At 35.9% G+C, this 15,728-nt stretch overlaps 1 protein-coding gene across 11 annotated transcripts in view; it reads right to left on the bottom strand.

Moving 5' to 3' along the window:
- LOC112971020 (conserved oligomeric Golgi complex subunit 5-like) overlaps positions 1-15,728 on the bottom strand; it is a 159,152-nt gene that overhangs the window by 17,389 nt on the left and 126,035 nt on the right. For all 11 annotated transcript variants that reach the window (XR_003255227.1, XR_003255229.1, XR_003255231.1 and 8 more), the window contains 2 exons: positions 2,996-3,077; positions 420-624 (listed from right to left, as the gene is read on the bottom strand). Coding sequence is in view for 6 of the 11 variants with exons in the window: in XM_026076031.1 (XP_025931816.1) it covers positions 420-624; positions 2,996-3,077 (287 nt within the window). In the remaining 5 variants the exon portion in view is untranslated. The remainder of the gene's footprint in view (positions 1-419; positions 625-2,995; positions 3,078-15,728) is intronic.

The raw sequence follows: 15,728 nt of genomic DNA on the forward strand, positions 1-15,728 counted from the left end.
TTGGTCTTCCTTTGCGCAAGGGCGCATGGGTGGCTCATGTTCTACTTGTCCACCAGGAAGACCAGGAACCCCAATAAGGGAAAGCTACTGCAGTAACTGCAATATATACAGAACTGAATTTTAATCATTCCCTCGCTTTTATTTTCCCCACAGAGACTAAAGGATAAAACTGATTTCAAAGTAATACTATCAGGTACTTTATGAAAGACAAGAAAATCCAACACTGCTAATTATGTAATGTAATGAAAATCCCACAGCTTTAAAATAGTTTTAAAATAATAAACATGAGTAAAACAAAAAAAGTCTTTAAAATTCTCCTGCTTTGACAAGTTGAATAACACTAAGTACTTAAAAATATTCCTTTTTCTTACAGGGTGCAAAGTTTTACATTCTATTGCATTAGAGCTCATAATACATACTCATAATCTTGGTTTTTTTGCATAAATATGTCCTGTGTATCTTCTTCTATTTGTTGCAGTTCAGCAAAGAGGTCAGTATTTCCACTTGTGTTAAAATTCCTTTGAATATTTTGACTATATTGTTGCAGGCGTTTCCACAAGTCATTATAAAGCCTCAGCAATTTAGGGTATTCTCCTTCAAAAGCTTGTTTCAAAAACATAGAGGCTGCAAAATAAAACAGAAAGCAATAAGCATTGCTATGTTCAAACTAATTTATTTGATCCATATAAGCAACCTCTATCTCTGCATTTAAATCAATGAATTATATACAATATCAATACACCTTTAATATTACTAGTGTAATATTTATAGTTAATTTCAAAGGGCTAAGAGCTATCACCATAGATGAAGCTGACAAAGCTAAGTATCTAAAGCACCAGTATGAATTCCACAATTTAAAAACTGGACATGAAAAATTTATTTCATACAATAAATATAGTAATTATGGTCATGAATTGTTTGGTACCAAACTTAATTATTAGTATTATTATTCATTTAAATACAAAGTGTGATTACAACTCACTAAATCTAAAGAGTTTCTAAGAATAGCTTAGCAGTGGTAAAAGTATCGTTTTGTAAAGCTTTTCAAGATACCCATTTGAAAAGGACAAAGATAACTTCTATTACCAAACTACCAAATCTGATGAGGGAAGCCTGTGCTTTTACACATACTTCTTAAAATAAGATACCTAAAAAATGCAATCCCTACACTTGTCAAATAAAATATGATAAAGCCAACAGAAAAAGCAGTGTTATTTTCAGCATTAAAGGTCTTGCCACAAGTGGCAGGAAATGAAACAAATGTACAACTGTTTCAAAGACTGGTATTAATCTTGATCTAACATCACTCATACTTTATGGATTTCACCATTACATTACGGGATTAACACTGTTCCTTTCATCCAGAGGTTTTCAGGTTCTGGACATTCGCCCCAGTTCACCCAGCCCATTCTTTCTACTTAAATGTGTTCTAATTTTGAATACTGGAGGATTCACATCTATTGTCAAACACAGAATTATTTTAGATCACGAAATGATGTTTATAAAGTCTGTTCCAACCTCACAAAAGCAGACAATGATGTATTCTCACCCTCTGTAAACTCTGTCATGAATTCATATTTTTATATCACTTACCTGATACTGTCTAGTCTTCTTCCAATCTATATGATCCAGAGGTCTATGACTGAGGCCAGTCGATCACTCACTTAGAATTTACATGTTAAAAAATAAACATTCGCATACAGAATGTGTATCACTTAAAAAAATAAAAGTCTACTTGTTCTAAGCATTATTTCCCCAAGGCTCAAATGTAGCAAAGTAAAAACAGCAGTTGCCAGTGTAAAAATCCAACTGCTCTCTCTAAACTTTTATATAAAAAAAACCATTTAAAATCAGAAGTAATAAAATATGTTTGAATAGCTGTCAGATGACATACTGCTGACAAAATGTAAAAGTTACCTTAATTCTGAAATGTTGATTGATCCCATTAGCTGATGTGACAATTCTACAGTCTTAAAACCTTGTGCTGAAAACAGTTATCACATGTTCAGTTTGAACATATGAGACTCCTGGTATGTACATAGTGCCGATAAAGTATGCATAAGGCAAACAGTAAAATTAATATGTTTTAACACAAGTTGATCACATTTTCTTCTGGGATCACCTAGTTACCTAGCAACCACTGAACATGAATCAAGCAGTTACTTCCTCAAAATTATATCGCTGCTATAAAGCAGGGCAGGACCAAGTTTCAAAAGGCTAATGCAATAGCTGAGATCAGAAAGATAAATGCGAATCTTACACACTTTATTTATGTGTGCAAAAGACTAGCTTTATAAGCTATAAACAAACATGAAAGGTATATTTATGAAAGCACCAAAGTCATTTGGCTTTATGGTCCAACTGCATGCTTTATTATTATGCACTGGCAACCGTACTGTCTAATGTTTATAATGTGATTTTTATTTAATCTTCCTTGATTGTATCTGCTCATTATTTATTACATATGTATAGAATATTGTGTATAGTCAGAATGTCAGCCATTTTTCCATATTTAGACAAGACACAATTTTAAAGTTACTCAATTCCTATTTATAAAGGTATCCAAAAATGGCTAAAATCAGACTTTCATAACTTATAGCCTTCTGTTGTTGAAGACTGATAAGTACTGTTCTTTAAAATCAATTTAGTATTTATGATTTTGGCAAACCCATTCACTTTTAGAAATATAATCTACCATTCCAAACATTTATATCTCCACATACAGTTGCAAAATTACCTTTTTGCTATTAGATTATCACTACTTAATAAAACAGAAGATATTTCTTTCTGAAAACTCAGTCATAGTTTAAGAGGATCACAATTACAAACTGTCTGGTTACAAAAAGAAGAAGTAGTTGTAAATTCATTGACCCAGCAATGAGTAGAAAACACTGCTGTAGCTTAGTAGAAGAGATAATGAACAACAGGCTTATTGAAATGACAGATTCAAAATAAATACAGAACACATTACAAATCATATACACTGAATACTTACAGTCTGTTGCTGCCTGAAACTGAGAGGAAAGAGTCTGAGTTACTGCAGACCAAAATTTGTACAAAATATCAGACTGGCCATCCTGGTAGCAAGAGACAAGAGAAATGAATTTCAAAACACATCCTTTTCAAAGACTCTCAAACACCACAAATGCTCCCAGTCAAATGCTTCCTTCAAATCTGCTCTACCACTACTGAGAATGAAAACTAAGTAGATGAAGTTTGAGAAGTTTCCCTCGAGTTTAAAACTAGGAAAAATATATCAGAAAACAAAAACAAAAGCTTCAGTCATCTCTCAAATGCAATCTCTTCCCTCATATTTGACAGACCTCCTCCCAGCTCTCTGACAAAAGATCCTTTAGAGAGAGGCATGAATACAGAAAGTAATAATAAACCTCTAGATCTGTTTTAGAAAAACTCTTTGCTTTAGAATGACCTTCTCATTCAGTGAGGCTTCCCATGCTGACTAAATCATAGCAATTATTGTTATTGGCATTACAACATGCTTACAAACACTTGTTAGGGACCAAACCAGTGCATGCTGTTCTGTTTCACACAGAACAGTAAGAGAATTTAGAGTTCCAAAAACCTGAAAACAAATGGAGATATAGTGAAGCTCGCAGCTGACTCTTCACCATCTTGCACCAACAGGGCTTGCTGTCAGAAGCAGAAACCAAGTACCACGTTCTTACAAAGAAGATACGCATGAAATAGCAGGTTGCTTAGTTACTCCTCCCAAAATCTTTCATTTATCTTCAAAAAAGGTGTTAAGCCATGGTTTTGTTTTATCTTTTTTGCTCTCTTTGTGTTTGAGGCAGGAAAAAATACAAATAATGATGGGTATCCTATCCTGTCTTCTGGCTAGATACCTGCAAGATTGCCCAAGGTTTTGGTGGGAAGGCAAAGCTCTTTCTGGACAGAACCATTTTCTTGGTTGCATTAGGTTACATTAGGGTCAATACCTTACATATATAAATTAACCAAGTTGACCAAATCCCTATACTAAGAATAATCAGCCAAAAGTGCTCAGAATGAAAAAGTGTAACACCCAACAGTGATTACAAATGTCAGCTATTCTAGAGATTTTAGGCTGGCACTTGGCTGTTTCCATCATGACTCATTCTGAAATATCAAAGTCTTTAAATCAAGACATAACATTAACAGTTAAATATGAGCAAAGGGCTCTATGTTGAAATCACTGTCAAAAAGGGATGCATTCTTTCGGCTTGCCTTTTGGCACTGTCAATGACTTCGCTATGAGAAAAATGAAAAAATTTAGCTCTTGTTAAAACACAAGCTGTTTCAAAGTGTCAATTCAACTTCTGCCCAGCATCACGAAAACAATGAGATTAGCTATCAAATAAAGAAGACCAGCTACTCCAAACTCAATTGCATTTTAAGATGTCAAAGGAATAAAGAATGCACTCTATTCCCTTGCATTGGCAATAACATATGAAGCAAGGAAGGTATTTAGACAGAAAGCCACACATTAACAGTGTAAAACTGCATTCAACCTAAAGATCTGGTCACTGAAAGACTTCAAGTTCAAACTCAAGTTTTCAGCCTATCATCTTAAAGAACTGATGCCCCTCAGAGAAACAGTAACTATCAGTTTAGATATAGACAGGTTGCAGATTAGACAAGGACGAACCCTACCCCTGACCTCTACAGATATCCAAAGAAAGAGGAATTCCTGGGCCAGGTGTTACGAGTTAAGACAGAACATCTTTTATGCTGTTGGGCAGTTGGGGGGGGGGCAGTTGGGGGGGGGGCAGGTGCTCCTACTGCAGAAAGGTTTGAGAATTTACACAGAAAACTAAGATAAGCTGAGATGACGGAAGCTCATTTATGACTGCTTGAGGACACCAGATGGATTCAGAAACTTAAGTAACCTATTTTACAGTTATGTTTACATTTTCTGTAAAATTGTAGTTGATTTTCACAAATGGGCAAAAAAAAGATAATATTAGACAGTGACTCAAAAGGTGCAATGCATAAAGAGGCTTTGGTTTTTGTAAATTTATTACTACAGCATAAATGTCAAATTACTCAGTTCTTCACTTCACAGTTTCATATTTAACACACAAAAATTACTATAAAACAAATAACCTTTCACATCAATTATACAGTAAATTAATTAGCTTTCATATTCTCATGTCCCAACACGGAATAATGTTTGCCTATTCAGCATGGTAACTCAATTCAATTTCTAAATAATCTAATGGATGTGAAAAAATAAATACAGATCACTTTTAAACAACTTATTTTCATTACTGCTACAACCACCTACACCTGTCATAGTCTCAGCAGAAAATAAAATGATTAGATGGTCTTGAAAACAAAAAGTCCCTCCACATCTACATTTCTACCTCATCTGTTTCAACATAATAACAAATAACATTAACATACATGTAACAACATTTTATTTTTATGTGCAAGTATGTAACATTTATATGTAAACATATGCATATATATTTACATATGTAGTCATGTAAACATTGGTAAAATAAGTCTCTGCCCATTAACTTGTGTTTTCTGACCTGGGCAAGTGGTGTTCATTAACTGTAGGAGAATTTCATAGTGAACAAGTCCCTCATGTCTTCGCTAACCAACTACATTATGTATGAGGAGAAACAGAAGGGAAAAGTTACATAGAAAATTCAAACATTTCATACTGATTGACTCAGTCAAAAATGTTTAGGGAAAAAAGTGATTAATGCCCCAGACCAGCTAAGAACACTATCTACAGAGTCATCACAGGTTGCTTCTGTAATGTAAGATACGATATTTCACTTTCTCCAGTGTTAAGATGCAGTCGCTCTGGAGGTGAAATATAGCTGCTGATTAATAGTACACAAAGTAAGAGTTTGTGGCAGGAACTAGAGAATAATGTTGCCTACGCAAACACCAGGGGGTATTCAAGTGGGTGGACTGTAGTTACCAAAATTGGAAGAGAGCAAGATATTAGCATTAGATACTCCTGCTGGTGTAAAGAGTGCCATATGCAATCATGAGCATTCAGAAACCATGTATTTATTTTGTTTAAACCTGTAATTTCTTTTGATTACACATTAACTCAATATATTATTTTCTCAAGTACTTCTAAGTGTCTCACTGCTTAAAAGAAAAACCAACAAAGAGAAATCATTTAATTATTGAAGAAGAGCAGCTTATAACACAGCCCCGTTGTCTAGTCACTCAGAAAGGAAACTAATGAAGGTGGAAATATTTCTTGAAACTTTAGTTTAACAGACTAGTATTCAGATTTCTGTATTTTGCCCAGCAGATTATTTCTGTGGATGTAGATTGCAATGAAAATCATAATTTAACTGTTTAAACAATGTGCAATTCCACTTGACAATAATCAATACTGCAAAATGACTCAAAAAACAGGTAGCAAAAGGAAGAGTGTTTTTTTCCAGCCTAGCAGGAAAAGTAAAGGAATGTCCCTCCTCTTGTACTGGACAACTTACCTCTTCAAGGGCTTATGAAGATGGGCAGGAGGAAGGCGAGAGAGAGAAGAGCAGTGCTGCTTGCCTGAAATGCACACAGCAAACCTCCTGGCTTTCTAACGGAAAGCTTGTAAGCCTTCCTCTCTGCTTAGCATAGCGCTCTGAGCAACACCCCAGGCCTGGCAGAAAGGAACTGTACTTTTGGGCCTTGATGAAGGTGCCATATTTGGGGACTCAAAAAGCAGCATCCTGCACACAAGATTAGGGGAAAGTGTCTCTTAAAAATACAGGAAAAAGTATGGGGGGTCCTACTTTTTGGTATAGTTAAGAAGAAATTGGTTTTAACAATATAACATCTTGCCTAGACAAAGACCAGACCGAACATGCGGGCAGGGAAGAGACCAGTCGCAGCCTACCACCTAATGCTATGGATTACAGAAGGAAGAGGGACTTGCATTGAATGAGTAATACTTGCAGAAGTTGTGACCCAGTTAAAATTGCATTCTTGTCACCATTACTTCTGTAGCATGTAAGCAATGAATTTGGTCCTCCCATACACTTACAGCAAATACCCTTACCAGTACACAGTGTATGGGAACACTGGGTGCATCCACGTTAGTGATTCAATGTGTAGAAGGGACTCTTTTTGGTGCAAATCTGTCTTGTGTCTATACTTGGTGTCTTGCAGAACACACTCTAGTGTGACAGTGGACTTTCACTATTCAATAGATACACAACCTCGCCATTAACTTAAAAAGAACAACTTTTGCAATTAAATAGCTGTTTGCAGCACATCATCACAGGTTTTGTAACAGAACCCACAAAAATGTACTAATATTTTTATCAATTATTGTTCTGAGACTTCAATTCGAGAGTTTTTCCATTTCTCTTGCTTCTGAGAACTATATAAAATTGAAAAAAGTTAAATTACTTACAAGGTCCCCCTCCCCCCCAAAATAAAAATGCTTGCTTTGAAATCTAATCACAGGCAGATTAACATCTTGTGATACAATCCCTTGTAGCAGGAGCAGCTGACAAGATGAGTAATGAACTGCATCCGATTATCTTTTCAGCTCTGTGGCAATCATTTTCCATCAGCTTCCTATTCCATAACCAACAACACTGGAAAAAGGTCACCATTGTGCCAAATTACTTGTTCTCCCCACACACACACACACACCATCAATGAATATGTTTAATACTGCAGAGAACACACAAGCCTTTGGAAGTTAAGAGGTTTGGAGGTTAAGAGGTACATTACTACTATCTGGGACAAAACTGTTTTAGTTGCATACTGCACAGTATGGCAAAATCCTGATATAATTTCAAGCCTCTCAGAAGAAAATTATTCCATTTTAGCATATAATATAATGCTATTTCCTCTTTTCATGCAATATGTTCTTTCTTCAACAAAAGAACCTTAACCGTGATTGATGGTATCTAAAATTCAGGACAGGAAAGATTCAGGCTGACATATGCATATTTTTCTCATTAAAGAATATAACTGAATCAAATCTACGAACATTAATTTCCACCAACTGGAGAATTATAATGGCAAAACAGGATTTCCCCCCAAAATCAGATCCATTTAACTCAGCATCTTTTGAAATGACAGAACTATGTGTTCTCAGCTTTACTCTGATCTCACAGCAGAGAGAATCACCACAGAAATCATAATTTGCACTATTTAAAAAATGGTTGGGAGGTTAAGATCAGCCATGGAACTGTCTATTTTTTCCTAAGAAGCCACTATGAAAATGGTCCTATAACTGCTAAACTGAAATCTCTACTCTATCAGCTCATACTGGGAATTAAAATTATTGTCTCTGCTGTTCCTGTGCCCAGTGACCACTTTATTCCCCAGGACAGATATGGCTGATCAGGCAAGACTCTCTACTGGTACTCAAATAAGTTAGTAGCCTTTCTGCAACTTCAGATAGTGCAAGAGGTGTAACTTAGGTCTGTCTTTCTCTTGCCAGTTCTTTGCTGTCAGAAATGACGAACTGAACAAGTGGCCAGCAATATAAATGAGAACAACCCTTAGCAGTCTGGACTCACTGCACAGCTGGCCAGAATGAGCAAAACACAAATTTGCTTTTGAAAAAGACATGAATTAATATAAGCACTCAAATCACTTCTGAAAACAGGGCTTAGCTACTTTTGAAAGTGTTTTTCCTTGGGAATCTACTCACATCTGTGCAGAGTCAAATGGAAAAACACAAAAATCAGATTCCAAACACTAGAATTTTACCCTTTTTCATACTGTTTATAATTCAGGTACCCAGTCACACACATTGTTCACATAAGAATTCCTTGTTCATATAAATTAAACATGTAAATCATGCAGAGTAAGTCTGGCACGCAAGATCACAAAAGTAGCAATGAATTTTCTCAACAGGAGGCCTCACTCTACTGTTTACATGAACTGGACAAAGATCATTAGTGTTAGCCATAACTCAGCAACATTTACCCTTATTAGAATAACAGATGCAGGCAGTTTGTTTGACTTCCACAGTATTTCTTATTTATGTGAAATTAAGAATGTGCTTGAGTGCTTTGCTGAAGCAGGGCCACAGTCAACGACTGGCAAGAAAAGTGTTCACCTTGTATAATTATTCAGCTTCAGCTATTACCTATAAAATGCCTGTGGTCAACACTGTGCCCAGACAGTAATACTGTGCAACTTCCCCACAGTAGTTTGGGTTTTTTTTTCCAGACAAAACACTTACAAATGCTGTGATAATACTGAATAATGACCACGCCAGGAGATTTAGAAAGTGCTAGTTCATCCTGCTCTCTGCCCCAGCTCAAGCAAGCAGAGCTGGACATAGCTTGGGGCATTATAGGTAAACATAGGCTAGAGCACAGTACTTTAAGATAAGGCTCTCCTAAGTAAATCTTTCTATTGTAAACGAAAAAAAAGGAGTCCTTCCCCAATAATATAAGCATAAATTACTGTGAAAACCTAGTGTTTTAATGATGAAAGTTGAACTCTTTTGATAGCCTAAGACAGAAAGGTCATGATTTGGTCTTCATTTCGTAGAAGCCAAGTGAAAAGCATCCCACCGGCCTTTTAAGTGGAGATTTTAAGCCCCAACGTCAACAACTCTATGTTCATAAAAATCTGAGTTTCAAAAAATCAAAAAGAGAGGTGTTAGAGCACCCAGGGCAACTGGCAGAGGTCATAGATTCAGTCATGTTCTACACACTAGCTAGTGGTACAGAAACGACTTAGATTCAGAAGACAGAGTATTCATTTATTGGTATGAAATGAACAGAAAAAAAATTTCATTTAACCCTTGGATATTAAAAATTGTTTTTTTCAGCAGTCTTTATACCTTCAATGCAGTTTATCGTAGCATGTATGTAGACCTGAATACCATTACCTTTAATGGTGTGAAGCCACATTAGTATTCAGCTGTAAAGGTTCCAAATTCAGTTTAACGTTGCCTGTTTACAGGATTACGAGATTATCTTTGATGGAAAAAACTATGCGCTGACAGAATTCGGAGTGCTAAAACTCCACTCCCACATACTTACCTGAAAACTGACTTGATTTTACAGTTCAAAAAGTGTAACTCATTTCCCACTGTACAGCTACGGGTAAGCTAACAAACCCCTGAAGAATACCGGGCTGGGTACCAGTGTCGTAAGAGCAAAGATATGTGAAGATCTGTACCACTGCTACTCTACAATAATATTAGTGCTGCAGCCTGGAAAACTGATTTAAAGTTTCTTCAAACATAAAAACGGAACAGCTTACCTAATTTTAGAAAAACATACCAAGCTTCTAATTAACTTTGCTATTACAGAAATGAAATCTCTTGAGCTCTGTTCTTAATATATCTATTTAGTATCTGACATTAAATCCAAATTCAAGAAATGAGAATGAAAGTACCCACTTCATTTAGCATTAGACAAGAATGTATGAAGATGCTGAAAAGACATATATTTATTTTTACAAATGTCTTTATTTCCTCCACACTGCAAATTTAGAACTTAATGAGTATAATAATTTCCCATCTGTGAATTATCATATTTGTGTGTATTTAACATAGCTATTCTAACATTCCAATAATAAATCTGACCCACTGATTCTAAGCTTGCTCCCACTTCATGACAGTCACTTCCAACTTATTTTTCCCTGTAGAAACTTTGATACTCTGACTGGAATGTAAAAAAAAATTCTTTATTGTGAAGCCTCTTTGAAATGTAAAACAATATAGCGAACATTACCATGAAGCTAGTTGCTGCAGGCTCCTGAAATCAGGCTTTGCATACTAATACATACAGTGTTTTCCATTTGTAATCAAAGGCTCCCCCATAAAGAAATAGGAGATTTGAGAATATTGCTCTGAAAACAGAAGACATTTAAAGGACAGCCTAAATATTTTTTCCACCAATAGAGCAACAGTGCAAATGATTTAACAATTTTGTACAGCAAGATCTTATGGGACAGAAATAAGGAAATCTATTTGCACTATTTCTATAGCAACATAATTGCCAAATGTGAGACTGTGAACAAAAAGCCATCATACTCAGTAGTGCAATTAATCTGTAAAGAAACAGACAAATTCAGTGTGTTTTGAAAAAATCTATTCTATCTTCTAGAAATAGTCTGGATTAAATTTTTAAAAAGATCAGTGCATTTAAATTTCTAATGCTGTCTACATTATACATGGCAGGTGAACGCATGTCAATAAATGACACTATGATTTTAAAAATGACCTTGATTTTTGTTTTACTGCGGGGCATGGAATTTCATTACACTAAGTTGATCAGTCTATACCCAAGGTGTAATAGTTTCTAGACTTCCAGCAGCAATGCAACATTTTAAAAAGGTTTCTTTATGCAGCTGACAAAAGAAACAAAAACTGTTTCTGAAATATAACCTTCTGAACTAGATAACAGAGTCAAGAACATGTATTTTCCCTATTCTAATATTAGAATTCTTAAGTGATTCCTTAGAAAAACTAATTTTTAAGGAATGAAAATACTCAGCTCTTAAACAGTGTCCTATATCTTCAAAACTACTTAAAAACATTAATTAATCCTCTCATACTCCTGCAAGTATGTATAAACTAGAAGTAAATGAACTTAGTGTTTCCAAAAGCCAATAAGCACCCAAGGGACCTGACAGTTTTCTTCTATCTGGAGAAGTGATTTAGTATGTACAGCAGCAATTCACTAGCTACACATTCACCTTGACTTCCACATACCTCATTTAAGGATGAAATGGTAGTTTGTTACCCAGGTCCATACAATCCTTAGTTGTTCCAGTAAGACTGACAAGAATCATGACAAAAAGTGGCACTTTTGTTAAATGCATTTTTTTTCTAAGGGCAACCTAATTGAAAACCAACTGACTTAATAATTTCCAGTCATCACCAACCTGCAATTTGCACAAACCCCAACAAACCAGAAGTGGAAAACAACAAATGTCATTATATCCTATTAAGCCAAGCAACCCCAATACCATCCCTATTATTTATACCTGCACGTTTCTGACAGACAAATCAAATCTAAGTTCCAGGAAAAATGCAATGCCATTACAACACCTTTCACCCAGCGCTCTGAGCCTCCCATCTGAATTAAAACTGAATTACCTTCAACAGGGCTATCTGGGGACACAATGATCCATCCAGCTGATGAGATCTTTTATTTAGAGAGACCTCAAAAATCTTGTAACTGATTTCAATGCGACAATTTGTGGGTTTGAAATAATGAGCATTTTAGGTATTTACAGGATCAAAGACCTGCACGTTCACCTGTATTTAGATCTGCACAAAGCACCTTGTTAATGCTTAAATAATAAACAGAAACCACAGTGGAAATGATGTAAAAGTAATCCAATTCTGCTTCTACAAAAAAATACTGGAAAATAAATCACATACTTGTAATAATAGGAGAAAACCAGATTATTTTCTGAACTCACATAAGGCAGTAATTAGATTATTTTTCAATTTTTCCATTTGGGATTATTTTTAATTGGGTCAACTGAATGTGAATATGTGATGCTAGATGTGAATAATTTCAAATCAGCAGCATTTTTTAACAAGTTTGGATAGGGAAGGAGAAATAAGAAGGTGAAATCGAAGTATATTTGGGGAAATTAGCATGTATGTTTTCCATTTAGTTTATTTTATGTAATCATTAGGGCATTCCCTTCTGTATCTTTAACACTTCATATTACCAGTGTTGACAGCTCAAGAAAACAGCCTGCTTACTCACCAAACGTTCATCAGGAGAGATAATAATAAGAGCCCTCCACGAAATACTCAGTAACACTCCCTACAACTCTCCTACCCAGAGACTTCTGCAAACGGCAGGTTTTGCAGTGTTCCTGAGCTGTTAACCAACGCGGGCAGCAGCGGACCAAAGGAGATCAAAGGCAGATGTGCCCTCACGCACAGCACTTCCCCCGGGACTCCCGGCCTTCCCGAGCAGAGACCCCAGCTCACCACTTCTGCTGACCAACCAAAGAAAACCCACAAAGTGCTTTGCTGCTTTTAAGGCTGTTTTTCATTTTGCAAAACTGTTCACTGATGCCTGTGTAGGAGTGAAGGACCCAAAATAGGTGGAGACCAGAGATCATTTTCAACTCTTTCACAAGGGGCTGAGAGGGACTCTTATCTCTAATTAGGAAACTGGCTGTCACAGAAAGATATGCTCTGATGTGCCTTACACTGAAGTCAGCTGTAGTTTAGATATTAAAATAGCTGAAGCAGGATTAGTCACTACACACTGAAAGAGAGAAGAAATAAAGCAGAGTAAGCTCAAGTAACCTATTAGCTCTCGGAAGGGGAATTAAGCAATTGAAAGAAGCGAAATCAATAGCCAGTCAGTAAAGTGAACAAAAATATCCATTTTAAATTATTTTAAATCGCGTTTGCAATTTTAATTTTTACCCTCAACATTTTGTAAAATTACCACCTTCTTTTAAAATGAAAATGTTTAAAATCAACCCTGTACTTATTTTCACACAAAACCAGAAACTAGACCTATGAATTCCGAATTCTGTTGGCCTTGCTCATGAGCTAAGATCTAGTCATTAACAGAGTTCTGCGGCAGATAAAAACACAAAAATGTTTATTCTGTCTTAAAATAAATGTATTTCTCATCTAAATATCTACAGGGTTTTTTGCAAAATTAAATGTGTAATGTGAATATCTACAGAGTAATAATAAATCTATGTTTCATTACTAATTTGAAATATAGCAGCTTTTAAAATTATTATAAACGCACTACTTTTTGAAAAGGATGTCAATTTTTTTGCATTCATTTCATATTGTGGCAGAGGAAAGACAGCACAATCTGGATGCGTCAAGGGCAGCACAGGACTGAGACAAACAGCAGTGTGAATTCCAGCTCTAGAGTCTTGCAGGACACTCATGCATGCTTGGTTAAGCCACTTAACTCTTGGCCATATCTAACGGTGGAAAAATTTGGAAGTGAATTCTGTTACTAGTAAGAGAAGCCATGGTGTAGACAAGATGAGAGTGTTGTTTTATTCTGCTGCTGAACTCCAGTATTCAGAAATTTTACAGACCCTATGCCTCAGTTTCTCCATCTATCAGCAAACTTTTTTTTTTAAACAGGGAGATTTTGTGAATCCTTGGAATAATTAATTAATGTTTGTAAAACTGCATTTTTGATACAACACGATACAACACTACTAAATATTATTATGGTAAAAGGTAATTAGAAGGCAAGAAAGCACATGTTTGAGATCATAATGTAAAATTAGAAAAACTGCAGGCTGTGAGATCTGTGAAGAGAAAGACAAAAAAATCCTCCAATGGAAAAAAGAGGATGATAAAGAAAAAAAAGTAGCTTCCTTGCTATTAAAAGACTTATGCTTTGGACTTATGCTTTAAAAAGGCTGGGTCCCCTCCTCTCTTATGCTTCCTAGGATGATACTTGCACTGCAATAATCAAAACAAGGAAGCAGATGGACAGGCAAAGTGGTACTGCAGCTGCTGCAGAAGATGACTATAATAATAATGTTGACATCAGTAACAGTAATTAGTGCACAGACTGTAGAGTGGATGATTCGTTTTCCTATCTTCTGGCATGGGCATGCTGCCCTAGCGAATGAGTATAATGTTAATACCTTTAGTTTGTTTTGTTGGTTTGCTCAGTTTATTAATGAAATTGAACACAACTGCTTGGGATACAATAAAGAAAATCCCACTTTTCTCCCTCTCCTGCACATGTACTGATGAAAACACGTTCTTTCAGTCTGGATTATTACTAGATGAAATTTTCATGAGTAAATGGCAAAATATCAATTTATTTTTTATATCTGTTTGCAATGTACACAACAATTCATGCTCTCCCATCCAGCCACCTGTACAGGCACTCTTGAACTCTAGCAGCACCTAGTACTTGACTGAACAACAGTTCTGCTGTTTGGGGCGACTTCACCCACCTGCATGTTGCCACCATACATTCTTCAGGGAACAATAATAGGCATAACTGTGAGAAGGGCAAAGCAAAACACTGTGTTACACTGAACCATCTCAGGTGAGAAGAAAGTAAAGTAGCAGTGCTGTCAGTAGCACTGTGTCATGCTAAGAGACTTCTGGTAGAATTAAAGAGGCAAGGCTGTCCCTTAGCTGCTTTACTGAGATGACAACTGTCCAGCTTGGTTTTATGCTATGCCAAAATACCAGTTAAAGAGCAAACTAACTGAAACAGTGAAAACTGCAGAGAGACAAATAGATGGATTTTACTTGGGATATGCAATTTGTCACTTAGATGCAATCCTGCAGTATGATGTTAATGGGAAGGAAGGGTAATCCACAATATCATGTTAGATGCTCAGCATATTACAACACAAAAGTATTTTATTTTATTTTCTAATGAGCTTTTCTTTACTTTAAATCTAACTGTTTCGAGGTTCATTTTCTCTTTTCATTTATTCTTCAGAATGATGAAGATTTCCTTTGGCTTCCCTCCATTATCACCCTTGACAACTAGAAAACTCCTATCCCTCTTTCAAGTGCTGCTCTCCAAAAGGGCAGAGCTGAACTGATAAGCACAGGCTCAGGATGGGAGCCACTGAGGAACCCGAAAAGCTCATTTTTCTGAGCTCCCTTTCCATCCAAACTGCTCCCAACTGCACAGAGTTCCTCCCCTTGTTTCTAGGTTTAACTTGCTCCTTAAAAATGCTGACCTACCGAAGGACTCCACCCAGGCAGTAATAGATATTTTTTGCCAAATAAAACTTTTTTATGAAGGAAATATACTAAAAATTTATAAACTTTTTGAGCATTTTTA

The sequence above is a fragment of the Apteryx rowi genome, unplaced genomic scaffold (assembly GCF_003343035.1).
Source record: "Apteryx rowi isolate R43461 unplaced genomic scaffold, aptRow1 scaffold_423, whole genome shotgun sequence".
Classification (NCBI taxonomy): Eukaryota; Metazoa; Chordata; class Aves; order Apterygiformes; family Apterygidae; genus Apteryx; species Apteryx rowi.